The 15,351-nt window shown below is 45.8% G+C and overlaps 1 protein-coding gene across 4 annotated transcripts in view; it reads left to right on the forward strand.

The window, feature by feature from the left end:
• RNF8 (ring finger protein 8) overlaps positions 1–14,949 on the forward strand; it is a 40,023-nt gene extending 25,074 nt beyond the window's left edge. For 3 of the 4 annotated variants that reach the window (XR_004438701.1, XM_033217025.1, XM_033217026.1), the window contains 2 exons: positions 3,882–4,086; positions 14,450–14,949. Coding sequence is in view for 3 of the 4 variants with exons in the window: in XM_033217025.1 (XP_033072916.1) it covers positions 3,882–4,086; positions 14,450–14,466 (222 nt within the window). In the remaining variant the exon portion in view is untranslated. The remainder of the gene's footprint in view (positions 1–3,881; positions 4,087–14,449) is intronic. The other variant, XM_033217027.1, reaches the window with a different exon arrangement.
• The last annotated feature ends 402 nt before the right edge of the window (positions 14,950–15,351 follow it).

Genomic DNA, 15,351 nt, shown 5'->3' on the forward strand with positions numbered 1-15,351 from the left:
TAATGAAGTTGCTCACCCCTTCTTTTGCTCACCCCTTCTTTTTTTTTGAGAGAGAGTCTCACTCTGTCACCCAGGCTGGAGTGCAGTGCTGCGATCTTGGCTCACTGCAACCCCCACTTCCCAGGCTCAAGCAGTTCTTGTGCCTCAGCCTCCTGAGTAGCTGGGATTACAGGCACATGCCACCACCCCTGGCTAAGTTTTAGTATTTTTAGTAGACATGGGGTTTTACCATGTTGGCCAGGCTGGTCTTGAATTCCTGGCCTCAGGTGATCTGCCCACCTCGGCCTCCCAAAGTGCTGGGATTACAGGTGTGAGTCACCACACCTGGCCGACCCCTTCTTATTCTCCCAACCCTGAATGGAGCCTGGGCTATACAGCCTGCTTCTACTATAGGGGAACATTCTGAAGAGATTTTCTTCCAGGAACTTATAACTATTTGATTTCAAAGTGACCTCTAGAGGTGACCATTTCTCATTTGTTTTTATAATCTTCTTTCCCTTCACTGTCCTTTTTTGGCATTTCATCTGTTCTTAAATGTTTATTTGGTATGATTAACATTTTTAGCTGCAGTGAAGCCTTTATCTCTTTGTTGTTGAGGGGAAAACAGGGCCAAATTAGATTTTGGAAGTTTCAGAATAAAGCTGCTCAGTAAAAGCTATTCTTTCTTTACTCTGAATGGGCCCAATGCTGAGAATATGCTTATAGTACAGCCTTTTAAACGAGGGGGTAAACGCCATTAAAATGTCACTTTGGGAATTCAGGGCCCAAGCTGAGTATATTTCAGGGACTCTGAGGCTCCTTATGGAAACTTGAAACCTCTACCATTTGTTAGCCTATCATATTTTTGCACTGACTTATTTATTTATTTAACAAATTCTGCCATTTGTGACCAGTTCACCTTAGACCACAAGTGTTAAACTCAAGTTACTAAATGACAGTGCTTTTCAGACTCCTTTAAAAAGAAGGCCAGGCGCAGTGGCTCACACCTGTAATCCCAGCATTTTGGGAGGCCGAGTGCAGAAGGATCACTTGAGGGAAGCAGTTTGAGACCAGACTGGCCAACATGGTGAAACCCCATCTCTACTAAAAATACAATAATCAGCCAGGCATGGTGGTGTGTGCATGTAGTCCCAGCTAGTCGGGAGGCTGAGGCTACAGTGAGCCAAGATCACACCATTGTACTTCAGCCTGGGCAACAGAACAAGGCCGAAGAAAAAGAAGGCTGAGGCAAGAGAATGGCATGAACCTGGGAGGTGGAGCTTGCAGTGAGCCGAGATCGTGCCTCTGCACTCCAGCCTGGGCGACAGAGCGAGACTCCGTCCCCAAAAAAAAAAGAAAAAGAAAAAAACAATGTAGGCCGGGTGCAATGGCTCATGCCTATAATCCGAGCACTTTGGGAGGCCAAGGTGGGCGGATCACCTGAGATCAAGAGTTCAAGATCAGCCTGGTCAACATGGCAAAACCCCATCTCTATTAAAAGTACAAAAATTAGCCGGGCATGGTGGTATGTACCTGTAATCCCAGCTATTCAGGAGGCTGAGGCAGGAGAATTGCTTGAACCCAGGGGGCGGAGGTTGCAGTGAAGTGATATCGCACCACTGCACTCCAGCCTAGGTGACAGAGTGAGACTCCGTCTCAAAAAAAAAAAAAAAAAAAAGGAAAGCGCATATACGCACAGCTTTCTTTTCTCAGGTGATCTTTAGGGAGGTTGGGTCTGTTAGCCTCTTGAAAAATCTCTCTTGGGCAGACCTTTTTCTTTTGCTCTGGGTCCACTTAGACTTCAGATCGTAACTTCCCCCATAATTTCTAGTCATCTGATTCTCTACTTTGGAGAAGCTCTGTGTTGTTTTGACAAGGCTTATGGACTCTAGAAGAGGAAGACAAGAAACGGGTTGAAATAAATGATGAGTTAGCCAACCTGGAGCATCTGCAGAGACATATAAGACATAAACAACTTGACCTGTGTTTTGTTTACAGAATACTATCTTATCTACTTTACTGGTTACCTCTTAAAATCAGTCTCAGAAATATGTTTTATTTAATTTATTTGTTTATTTTTGAGACAGAGTCTCACTGTGTCGCTCAGGCTGGATTGCAATGGTGTGATCTTGGCTCACTGCAACCTCCACCTCCTGGGTTCAAGTGATCCTGCCTCAGCCTCCCGAGTAGCTGGGACTACAGGCACCCACCACCATACCCGGCTAATTTTTTTATATTTTTAGTAGAGATGGGATTTCATCATGTTGGCCAGGCGGTCTCGAACTCCTGACCTCAGGTGATCTGCCCACCTCAGCCTCCCAAAGTGCTGGGATACAGTAAGCCTCAGATGATTCATTTTTATCACATAGGTTGAAAACTATGTTTATGAGAACTGTTTATGAGAGCTTGTCTTATATAATAAACACAATGTTTCCTAGCTTCTGTGCTCAACTTGGCATTTGAAAAATACGTAATATCAGTGTTATTTTGCACTGTTATCCTAAGAGCAAGAATGAGCACTTTTGAGCATAAGATACAAGAGCCTTGTATCTTAGGAGATGTGCATAAACAAAAGTAACAAAGAGAAAAGTTTGTATTCTCCAGAGTGAAAAGGGCTCTGGCAGAAATTGACCAGAGGGATTACTCAGAGGAGCCCCACAAATACAGGCTTCTTTTTGCTTTCTCTCTTCATTGGCACGTTTACTTAGATATTCAGGCATTGTCAATAAACCCATTATATTTTTACTTTTTTCGTTTCTTTTTTTTGCCCAGCATTTTTAGTTGCCTTCTATATTATTTTACTTTTTCAGTTTTAGAAATGATATCTTATATAATTCTCTGTACTGAAAATTTAGTATGTGTTTCCTTTCATATGTTAATTAGCAAGACATAAATTTGTTTTTCTTTTTGAAAAATTTGTTTTACAAAAGCATCAGATTGGTGAAAACTAATAATATTTATTGTTTGTTTTTGTTTGTTTGTTAGTTTTTTTCAGACAGTGTCTCACTGTGTCATCCACGCTAGAGTACAGTGACGCCGTCATGGCTCACTGCAGTTTCTAGCTCGCGGGCTGAAGTGATCCTCCCACCCCAGCCTGCTGAGTAGCTGGGACTACAGACTGTGCCACCATGCCCGGCTATATATATATATATATTTTTTTTTTTGTAGAGATGGGATTTCACCATGTCTCAGGCTGGTCTTGAATTCCTGGCTCAAGCAGTCCACCTTCTTCAGCTCCCCAAGTGCTAGGATTACAGGTGTAAGCATTCACACACTTATTAGTCCTACTCATATCCAGTAACATTTTGTTTGCAAGGTGGCCAGCCCACACTGGGAGCATGGTCTCAGTTGGTGGACTGAAACAGACAAATCCCTTAACTTTGAGAAAATAAAAGAATTGTCTAACATAAAGCTCAAAATTTCCCAACCCTAAGAACGATTTTTTTTTTTTTTAAAGATAGTCTCCCTCTGTCACTCAGGCCAGACTGCACTGGCGTGATTTTTGTCTCACTGCAACCTCCACCTCCTGGGTTCAAGAAATTCTCATGCCTCAGCCGCCTGAGTAGCTGGGATTAGAGGTGTGCACCACCATGACTGGCTAATTTTCATATTTTTAGTAGAGACGAGGTTTTACCATGTTGTCCAGGCTGGTCTCGAACTCCTGACCTCAGGTGACCCACCCACCTCGGCCTTCCAGAGTGCCGGGATTATAGGCATGAGCCATCACGCCTGGCCCAACCCCAAGAATGATTCTGATACTCTTTGTAAGCCCTCAAGATGGGATTGTAGTTGATTTTCCATTTGGCCTTTGAAATTCACTCCTGGCCTAACTTTGAGATCAGAAGCATCCTGAGAAAGTAAGCATGAAAGTTCTGATATGTGTGTTCACATTCCTGTTGTAGGCTGTCACCTTGAACTGTGCCCACAGTTTCTGCTCCTACTGTATCAATGAATGGATGAAGCGGAAGATAGAATGCCCCATTTGTCGGAAGGACATTGAGTCCAAAACGTACTCTTTGGTTCTGGACAATTGCATTAATAAAATGGTAAATAATCTGAGCTCAGAAGTGAAAGAACGACGAATTGTTCTCATTAGGGAACGAAAAGGTGAGTGGGTGTGAGAATCCCTACCCCTCAAGAAAGGACTTTTTTACTTCCAAACTTCAACAAATTTTTTTGGAAAGAGAGTTGGATAAACAATTCTTCAACTAGGGAAGAGGTGGAATAAATGGGGAGGAGTAAAGGGAGTTAAAGATAATGCATGAGAGGAAGAGTTGAGATAGAATTAACCTCAACTGTTACTTGAGCAGCAGGGAAGTGGGAGGCTACGTATGTGTGCCTTGGTTGTGGAGGTAAAATAAAGATGTGATTTTAAAAAACACACACAGTCAGACGTTTTGCTGTACCAATCACTAGATGGTGCTGTTGTCAAGACACTTCTGTTGCTGTGCAGGTGTTGAAAAAACCTTGAGTTGAGTATACAGTGAGTTATAAATAGGATAGTAGGGCCAGGAATCTGACTTGCAAGCAGCTGTAGTTTGAAACTAGCCCTCGATTGGTCAGCCAGAATGGAGGCAGCAGGCTTGTTGCAGAGGCCAAGCAGGATGTGTGTCTGTGCCTGTTATGCCCAAGGAATACATTCTGACCTGTGGGAGGGCAGAGCGGCCTTTGAAAGTTGGCTGTTTGGAACTGAAGTTTTACCACTTTACTAACAGCTGTATGCTACTGGGTTTTGTGCCTAAATTTAAGCCCCCACAGAATTTCACCTCCAAGAGCTACTTGATTCTGGCAGAATCCCATTGTTCTTCCTTTTCACCTCCCATCACTCCATAAGCATTTATAGGAATACTACACTAGGCCTCAGGAGAAAAAGATAAATAAGACATTATCTCATCCCTTACAGCATGAACAGTCTGGCGGAGAAGATAGAAAGGCAAGTAGATAGTGTGATGAGTTCCTTATCAGGGTGCTATGAAACTTCAAAGGAGGGGACACATCTGATTTGGCCTGGGGAGGTGCAGGTATGGGAGAAAGCTTCATCAAGGAAATGACATTTGAATGAGCCTTAAAGGTTCCCTAGGCAGTTAGCTTTCTAAGCAGAGACAGTAGCACAAGCAAAACACAGGCATGAGAAGCAGTGACCTGCCCTGCCCCAGTTCCCAGTGTGGCCCACACGAGACATAATATTCACATGATGCCAAGGCTTAGAAAGTACCTATGGAGGCTTTGCGAATGTTTTTTCTTCCCTCTTTCCCTTTTTGAGAGGAGCAGTGATCTGGGAACCCAGATCTGGCCAAGATCAGGTTGTGGCCTTTGAACTGAAGTCTGCTGAGTCGGGGGATGGGGTTGGAGGCAGACCTAGGGACACCCATGGGCTTTCTTCGCCCAGTCTACCACCTAAGTTCTTTCCCTGCAATCTAAGCATGGTAAATGGCTTCACAAAACATTAGGGAAAGAAAAGGCTGGACACGGTGGCTCACACCTCTAATCCCAGCACTTTGGGAGGCCAAGATGGGCGGATCATGAGGTCAGGAGTTCGAGACCAGCCTGGTCAACATGGTGAAAGCCCATCTCTACTAAAAATACAAAAATTAGCTGGGCGTGGCGGCACACACCAGTAGTCACAGCTAGTTGGGAGGCTGAGGCAAGAGAATCATTTGAACCTGGGAGGCAGAGGTTGCAGTGATCCGAGATTGCACCACTGCACTCCAGCCTGGACAACAGAGCAAGACTCTATCTCAAAAAAAAAAAAAAAAAAAAGGAAAAGAAGGGCCTTGGGCCCTGTGTCCTAAGTTTACGTCTGACTCCTATTACACAGAGTTAATTCTGTGGAGTAATAACAGATACCCTTTTTCTCTCCAAAGGCTAAAGAGGGTGTCTCTCACTTTTTTGGTAACACTAGAGGGCTACACAGTAAAATGAGTCAGCTTCCCTGTTAAATGCATTGGCTGGGAGCAGTTCTGGCACCCATCTTGGTTTCTGTAGTTATCGCACCGAATGCAGCTTTGAAGTTTTCTCTAGAGACAGACAGGTTTTCTGAGACCTGATTTAGGGAAAGACATGCCAGAGCTATCAACAGCTTCACTGGGTTTACAGAAAATTCTCGGTTTAAATACCAACCTTCCTTCCATATTCCACGGCCAATTGAAAGCTGGTTTAATCCCTGTTGCATTGGAATTTTTAAAAAGGACCAAATTTAGGATCTGGGAACTAGGACTGGCAAGCCTATAATTGTCAGAGTCCTAACACTGCAGGCCCTGGAGCAGGAATTGCTCTTATCAATTCAGAGGAGACCTGCCTGCCTGTGGCAGCAGGGGGTTGCCCATGCAGACATGCCTGTATTCTGATTTCACCAAGAGCAGCCTCACTTCTAGGCCTCCTGGGCTGGTTATTGAAGCTTCATATGTCAGTGGGAGGAGTAGAGTCTCATAACTGATTAGCCATTGATCTCTTGTGTGAGACCAGAGAAGAGGAGGAGGATGGGAATGTTAGGATGCTGGGTCCTGAGTTGGAGATGGATGCTCTGGAGCTAGGACAGATAACAGACTGTCCTGTATCATGAGTCACTGTGGCTCTCTGGGATATTGACATGAGACTTTTAATGAATGGAAAAGTTTTTTTGAAATCCCCTATAGATGATCTCCCTCTAGAGCTGGTGAGGTGAGAGAGCAGTCTTCTGTCAGCTGCTCCCCTCCCGTTTCTTTCGTTCTCATTCAATGTTAGTTGGTTGACAAGAGTGTTAAAACTCTTATGTTTTGCTTTTCCTAGCAGTTTCTTTGGGTTGTACTCAGAAAATAACAAGCAGTGTAGAAATAAAATCTCCTTGGTCCTTTAGAACAGTGATTTTCAACCAAGGGGCTTTTTCAAACTATATTCCTTAGCTGCCTTGCTACTATTTTTTTTTTTTTTGAGATGGAGTCTTGCCTTGTTGCCCAGGCTGAAAGGCTGAAGTTTAATGGCGCGATTTTGGCTCACTGCAACCTTCCTCTTCCAGGTTTAAGTGATTCTCCTCCCTCAGCCTCCTGGGTAGCTGGGATTACAGGTGCACACCACCATAGCCAGCTGATTTTTGCATTTTTGGTAGAGACGGGGTTTTACTATGTTGGTCAGGCTGGTCTCCAACTCCTGACCTCATCCTCTCAAAGTGCTGGGATGCCCCGCTCATCCTCTCAAAGTGCTGGGATTACAGGTGTGAGCCACTGCGCCTGGCCCCTTGCTACTATAATAGTGAATTGTGGCTACTAGTTAGAGTGTGCCATGGCCTTCACATGTGTGAGGTGGGGAGAGTTGTTTGTGAACTATTGTGTAAATCTGTGACACAAAGTCCCCTCCAGAGGTTGGGGGTGTCTGGGAAGATGTATCCAGGTCAGACCACATGGCCTGTATCTCTTGCCAGCTTCCTATAGGCTAAGTAGAGGGTGATCCCAACACAGGACAGGAGAAACTGGCAAAGCCCAAGCTCTGAAGAGTATCTGTCAGCCCACCTGTAAGGCTTTCCCTGATATTGCCCATCCTCCTTTGCTGAAAGACAGCCTTTTAAAGGGATTTTTGAGGGAGTGGCAGCAGTAATCCTCTCTCTTGTAGAGAGAGTACTTGTTAGCAGGTAATTGTAACCTACTCAGTTCTGTCCCTGGAGAATCAGGGTCATTTGCATGAAGTCAGCATTTCTGTCTGCCTTGTATAAGACAGTGTTTGTCTAAGAGAAAATGGATCGTGGCAAAGTCAGGATGAGGCAGAAGTGCCCACATGCTTGTACTCAAATAGTATATAACACTGTATTCTTAAGAATTTTTTTTTTTTTTTTGAGATGGAGTTTCTCTCGTGTTGCCCAGGCTGGAGTGCAATGGCGCGATCTCAGCTCACCACAACCTCCGCCTTCCGGGTTCAAGTGGTTCTTCTGCCTCAGCCTACCAAGTAGCTGGGATTACAAGCATGCGCCACCACGCCCGGCTAATTTTGTATTTTTAGTAGAGATAGGGCTTCTGCTTGTTAGTCAGGCTGGTCTCGAACTCCCGGCCTCAGGTGATGCGCCCACCTCTGCCTCTCAAAGTGCTGGGATTACAGGCGTGAGCCACTGCGTCTGGCTCTTAAGATTTTTTTACTTTAAACAATGTGTGCAGGCTGGGCACTGTGGCTCACAGCTGTAATCCCAGCACTTTGGAAGGCTGAGGGGCCCCAGATCACGAGGTCAGGAGTTTGACACCAGCCTGACCAATATGGTGAAACCCCCATCTCTACTAAAAATACAAAAATTAGCTGGGCGTGGTGGTACACACCTGTAATCCCAGCTACTCAGGAGGCTGAGGTAGGAGAATTGCTTGAACCTGGGAGGCGGAGGTTGCAGTGAGCCAAAATCACGCTACTGCACTCCAGCCTGGACAACAGAGCGAGACTTCGTCTCAAAAAAAAAAAAAAAAGGAAAGAAAAAGTATGCTTTGCAAAATTGTGATGGGATGGAACATTATCAGACTTGTTACTAGAAGCTTTTTAATTTCTCTCTCACCACTTCCCTATTCATCCCCCTTCTTTTTTCCTTCTCTTCTTTTGTGTCCTAGTATCCTTCCTTGTCATCAAGGTGTGGTTTTTCCTCTTTTGAATTTCTTTCCTTTGTCATTCTTTTTTTTGTTGTTGTTTTTCTTGAAAAAGGCTGGCGTGCAGTGGCGTGATCACAGCTCACTGTAGCCTTGGCCTTCAGGCTCAGGTAATCCTCTTACCTCAGCCTCCCAAGTAGCTGGGGCCACAGGTGCGTGCCACCACACCCAGCTAATATTTTGTAGTTTTTGTAGAGATAGGGTTTCACCATGTTGCCCAGGCTGATCTCGAACTCCTGAGCTCAAGCAGTCCACCTGCCTCAGCCTCCCAAAGTGCCAGGATTACAGGTGTGAGCCACTGTGCCTGGTCTAATTTTTTTTCCCCCATCACTCTTATTGACACCTCAGAATACACAGTTTGAAATGACAAGGGCATCATAGGAACTCTTCACCTAGTGAAACTTAGTAGAGGTCTGCTGTGGGATTAATTGGACTGTATGGAGTAGCAACCCAGAAAGTCCTAGAACCTTGAATTCCTTATTGTCTCTGTAATCCTTGTGATTTCCGAATGGTCCTTCCATCTGGAGGTCAAAAGGCTGTTCTCTGACTTCGTGCTCTGTGGTAGAGTGTCTTCTCCCTTTCACCAAAAGCTGCTACCGTCTTGCGGGCACCCAGAAAAGTTTTCACAGTTTAGGAGAGTGGCCTTCCTAGATGCTATTAATCATCTTTCAGTGCACCCTAAATGTATGGAAGATTGAGTTTGAGGGAACCATGCATGCCCCGGTTGAGAGATCCAGGGCTGACTTTGACTGCTGGGCTACGATAGCTTTAAATACACCCTGAGGAGTCCAATGCAGGAGAGTCAGTGACTCCAGTGAGCCCTGCACCATGTTGTACTGAGAGTGAAAATCAGTGCTTGCTGGCCACGGTGGGATCCCATTGCTGCTGGAGGCTGCAGCCCAGCTGTCAGCCCACCAGCCTAGCTTGTCCATCAGGCTGGGAAAAGGGCCTGGAGATGGAACATGAGCAGTTCTGGCCATCTCTGGTGTTTAGCAGGAGACACTTCAGATTGTTCATTGCTATTTCCCACAGTAAAATTTTCTCCTGCCCTTTTTTGATTTTTAGTGATAATACAGTTATTTTGGCCCTCTAAAAAATGGATCCTCCTTCCCTCCTAACATGTAATTTTATGATTTTTCATACCTACTTCCAGGAATGTCTATTGTAGGAGACTACCTGTGCAAATATAGAGTAGCATCATTAACCAAAGCAACTTTTCTTTGAGTTTCTTGGTTAACCCTAGATGAACACTGAGTATTTTTAGAGCAAGCTCAAATAAGTTGATATTCTATGAACTAATCATAGAGAATGTCTGGTTATACCTCATCAACTGGATATATATTCTGTCCAACTGCCTACTGCTATGGTTCTTGATATAACCAGACATGCTCCTTTTCCTGGCTAGGGCTTCTACTTCAATTACTTTTTGTACCCTGGAGAGTTTAGACTGCTTTTACCCTTGTCTCATTAAACTTGAACCAGAACCAACCCCAAAGAAAATCTCTTCCTTGCTTCCTTTCTTCTGGGTCTTTCCTTTTTTTTCCTGTCGTCCAGGCTGACTGCAGTGGCATGATCTCAGCTTACTTACTGCAAACCTCCACCTCCTGGGCTCAAGCATCCTCCTACCTCAGCCTCCCTAGTAGCTGGGACTACAGGTGTGCACCACCATGCCTGGCTAATTTTTTGTATTTTCTGCAGAGATGGGGTTTCTTCCTTTTTTTTTTTTTTTTTTTGAGATGGAGTCTCGCTCTGTCCTCCGGGCTGGAGTGCAGTGGCGCGATCTTGGCTCACTGCAAGCTCCACCTCCCAGGTTCACGCCATTCTCCTGCCTCAGCTTCCCGAGTAGCTGGGACTACAGGCGCCCACCACCACGCCCAGCTAATTTTTGTTTTGTATTTTTAGTAGAGACGGGGTTTCACCATGGTCTCGATCTCCTGACCTTGTGATCCGCCTGCCTCGGCCTCCCAAAGTGCTGGGATTACAGGCGTGAGCCACCGCGCCCGGCGGAGATGGGGTTTCACTGTGTCGCCTGGGCTGGTCTCGAACTCCTGTGCTCATTGAATCAGCCCTCAGCTTCCCACAGTGCTGGGGTTATAGGCATAAGCCACCATGCCCAGTCCTGGGTCTTTCCTTTTTCTTAGCTCCTACTAAATGCTAAGTGCTTGGGGATAAAAGCAAAGAGGCCATGTGCAACCTCTCCCCTCGTGGAACTTTTGCTCTAAGTGCAGGCCCTAGGCTCCTTATAGTAAAATCCTACAATATGTGAAATAAAGGGTGCTGAGTCAAGGAAAGTCTTCCCTGAGTCAGTGAAGGACATGGAGTGTATATTTTAGGTGGAAGGACAAGAAGCAAAAGCAAGGGGTTTGTAGGGGCTGAGGGAAGTACAGAGTGCTAGAGAGAATATTGAGCATTCAGCCTGGAAAAGTAGGCAGGACTGGGTCATGAAGGGTGTTACACACATGTTGCAGAGTTAGTCTAGGGGCAGGGGGAAACTATCAGATGATACTAAGTGGAGATCTGACTGTTGATGTTTGTGTTTTTCTGGATAGGTTAGTCTGGCTGTAGTGAAGAGACTACATGGTTCTGGAAACAAGAATAAAGGCAGTAATCATGGCCAGCGATGATGGTGGCTAGGCTAGAGAAGTAGCAGCAGGGATGGCCAGAGTGGATAGATTCAAGAGGTAGTTAAGGAGGTAGAATCCACAGGTCTGTGGGACTGATATGCTGTGGGGAGTGCAGGGGAGCTCAGATCATGTCCGGGTTTCTTTCTATTAGGGGCACCTGAGTTGATGATGATGCATTTACTAAAATAGGAGTAGTTGGGGCAGACAAATTTAGTTCTCAACTGAAAAGTTTAAGGCACCTGAGGGCATCAGTGGAGCTGTTCAGTGGGTATTTGAACGTGTGGATCTGGAGCCTGAAGGACAGGCCAAGTTGAGATCCTAGGTTTGGGGATCATGAGCCATGGAAGTGGATGAACCACTGTTACCCTCTCTGTGGTATTAAGAGCCAAAAGGCAAGTTCTTAGCCATGAGAAACACCAACATTAGGGGATGAGTAGTAGAAAAAGGGCCTACAGGACAGTCTGATGAACGGTCAAAGAGAGAGAGCTAGAAAAAGAGGTATGTGGGGCAGGCAACAAATGACACTAGAGCTGGTACACGGCTGTCCTCACAGCTACTTGGGAGGCTGAGGTGAGAGGATCACTTGATGCCTGGAGTTCAAGACCAGCCTGGGCAACACAGTGAGACCCCCATCTCAAAAAAAAAAATTAGGCATGGTGGCACATACCTGTGGTCCTGCCTACTCAGGAGGCTGAGGCTGGAGCATCCCTTGAACCCAGGAGTTTAAGTCTCCAGTAAGCTGTGACTGTGCCATTGTACTCCAGCCTGGGCAAAAGAGCCAGACCCCATCTCTTTAAAAAAAAAAAAAAAGACAGGCCAGGCGTGGTGGCTCAAGCCTGTAATCCCAGCACTTTGGGAGGCCGAGACGGGCGGATCACGAGGTCAGGAGATCAAGACCATCCTGGCTAACCCGGTGAAACCCCGTCTCTACTAAAAAATACAAAAAACTAGCCAGGCGAGGTGGCGGGCGCCTGTAGTCCCAGCTACTTGGGAGGCTGAGGCAGGAGAATGGCGTGAACCCGGGAGGCGGAGCTTGCAGTGAGCTGAGATCCGGCCACTGCACTCCAGCCTGGGGCACAGAGCGAGACTCCGTCTCAAAAAAAAAAAAAAAAGACATTACATGGTGTCCTTTGAGCCTTCCTGGCCACACGGTTGTCTATGGTAGACCCCCTCATTACATTCTAGACATTGCCCTATTATTTCTTTGAAAGCATTTACCAGATTGAAATAATATTTGTTAGTGTACTCTTGCCTCTAGATTTCTAAACTCCTTGAGGGCAGGAATTTTATCTTACTCCTTGTAGTATTCTCAGGGCATTGAATAGTGTTTGGCACATGGTAGCTCTTCAGTAAATACGTGTTTATGAAGAGTTATAAAGTGAGAAGTCCGTATATGAAATGCTACTGAGACATTAAACAAGATAAGGATGAAAAATTGCCCATTGAGTGTGCAGGCATGTGGGATATCAGTGACTTTATCTAGTATAAGTCATGGGGGATGGTGGAGTCAGAAGTCAGTTTACTGCCGGGCGCGGTGGCTCAAGCCTGTAATCCCAGCACTTTGGGAGGCCGAGACGGGCGGATCACGAGGTCAGGAGATCGAGACCATCCTGGCAAACATGGTGAAACCCCGTCTCTACTAAAAAATACAAAAAAAAAAACTAGCCGGGCGAGGTGGCGGGTGCCTGTAGTCCCAGCTACTCGGGAGGCTGAGGCAGGAGAATGGCGAGAACCCGGGAGGCGGAGCTTGCAGTGAGCTGAGATCCGGCCACTGCACTCCAGCCCGGGCGACAGAGCGAGACTCCGTCTCAAAAAAAAAAAAAAAAAAAGCCAGTTTACAGTGATTGGGGAGTGAGTATGAGATGAGGGAGTACAGAAAGAATGGACAACTTCTTCACAACATTTGGCTGTGACTAAGATGGTGAGGACCACCACCAAAAGAAGGCTGTATTTGGAGGAGGAAGTAGGGTGAAATGGAGTTTTTGTTGTTTTTTAAAGACGAGATTCAAGCGTGTTCAATTGCTGATTGAAAGGAGCCGGTAGAGAAGGGCATGCTGGAAAACCAAGATAGCGGATAGGGTGTGATTCTTTGGAAGGCAGGGGAAGACAGGGAGTGCAGAGCTCAGAAAGGAATTAGTCTTGAAGAGTAGAAGGGTACACATTCTTTGTTGTACAGAAGGAAGAGTTTCATGTGGGAGGTGGGGCAAGGAAGTTTGCTTGAGGGGCGTCGAGGTAATTTCTTTCTTGTGGCTTCTGTATTCTTCTGTGAGCTAATAGCTGAGACCATTAGCTAAGAGGGAGGGAACCCCACTTGGTTCTCTCTCTCCAAGGCTGAAGGCATGCCCAGTCCCAAGGCCCACCACCTCAAAGGCTACCCAGAAGTGGGAGACGAATAACTTCTGTAGTCCTTTCAATCCCCTACCAAAGCATTCCAGAATTCAGTCTCAGAGAAAGGGGAAAATTTGCTCGGTGACTTTATTGTGCCTTTGGCGTAGGCCAGGATCCCCACCTTTCTGGGATCAAGGAAGCAGAAGCTATTGGAAAAGCCTGGAGGCTAATAAGTAAATAGCCTTTCTTGTCCCCTTCCTCTCTAGACACAGGAAGAACTCCCGCCTCTCCCTGTCTATTCTTGTATATAATTCATTCCCTCCTTTAACATGCTTTAGCAGATTTATTGAGGGCCAGGTTTGTGCTAGGCACTGTTCTAGATGCTGAGGATATAAAAAGTGAAAATCTAAGTTAGATGTGATTCGTGCTGTGGAGAAAAATCAAGCAAGAAGGGGAGAAGGGGTGATGGTGAAAGCCTTGGCAATGCTTGATAGGGTAATCAAGGAAGGCACCTCTGAGCAGGAACTATTGAGGGAAGCTCTGAAGGAGGTGGCCATGCTGCCATGTGGGGAAAGAGGGAATGGTAAGGGGGAGCGTGCTGGTATGTTGGAGGGGCAGCAAAGAGGCCAGTGCTGGGGAGTGGAGTGAACACTGGGGAGTGGGTAGGAGATGAGGAGAGGAAGCTTGGGCAAGATGCAGATTGTGTAGGGCCTTGTAGGCCTTTGAAAGGACTTTGACTTTAACTGTCACTATGAGAGGAATGAGGAATGGGCTTTGAGCGAGAGTAACATGATCTGACTTCTGTTTTCTCAGTTTGCTATGGCTGCTGTGTGAGGAAGAGACAGAGTGGCAAGGCTGGAAGCAGGGAGTCCAGGGAAGGGAAATGCCAGCTCCTCATTTATTTATTTCTCTTCTTTTCCTCCAAAGCAAAGAGATTGTTCTGAAGACCATGCTCTAAGGGCCTTTGAAAGACTGCCAGGCAATGGGAGCCTGAGATGGTCTGGAGCATTCTCTCTAGCCGTGACTCTGCTGCTCTGAAGGTCAACTGAGAAGTCTTGTGGGACAGAGATTGAGTTAGGAAGCCCTCAGTCACTTGCCTTCCACAGTGGCTGCCCTGCTGCCATCATTGGCTGAAGCACCACCAGGATTCCCGGCACCCAACTGCTTTAGGGTACTTTATAGACTCTGCCTCACTACATGTCGAATGAGTTATTTGAGTTCTCTTTTGTTTTTTGTTTGTTGTTGTTGTTACTGTTTTGATACCTCAGAAACACCTCCGTTGACAATTGTTTTGGATAGGTTGGGTGTATCCCGTGGCTGCCTCTGAAGGCGGTGTCTATTTTGAATGGATGGCTTACCTCTTCTTTGTGAAAATACTATCTCATTTCCTGGAAATAAAATGTAAAACCTGTCAGTTGCTCAGCTGGGCTTTGGTGTATTTACCTTCCTTCCCTTCCTGCTCCCAGACAGTCTCACAAGTAAACACTGGCAGCTCATAGATTACAACCAAGAAAGTGACTATATCAGATGATAGACTTCAAGTGAATGTCAGCCTAAGAGGCCGAGCCGCAGACCATGGCCACACCAGACGAGCTCTGTTAACCCCCTGATTGTCATGTTTCCTTTTTATTACAGAGGTGGGTCACTGTTTACCTTGTTTCAGGGGTGGGAAGAACTCCTTTCCTTCAGCTGGCATTTGAATGTTTCCAAATCTATTTTATCCTGCGTCATAAACACACAGGCAATGATTTTATGACAACTTGATGTGCTTTTTTCTTTATTTTTCTTTTAAATTAAAAGTCTCTCTTTTCTCCACCTCTCCTTTATTT

Source organism: Trachypithecus francoisi, unplaced genomic scaffold, assembly GCF_009764315.1.
Source record: "Trachypithecus francoisi isolate TF-2019V2 unplaced genomic scaffold, Tfra_2.0 Lachesis_group10, whole genome shotgun sequence".
NCBI classification, from domain to species: domain Eukaryota; kingdom Metazoa; phylum Chordata; class Mammalia; order Primates; family Cercopithecidae; genus Trachypithecus; species Trachypithecus francoisi.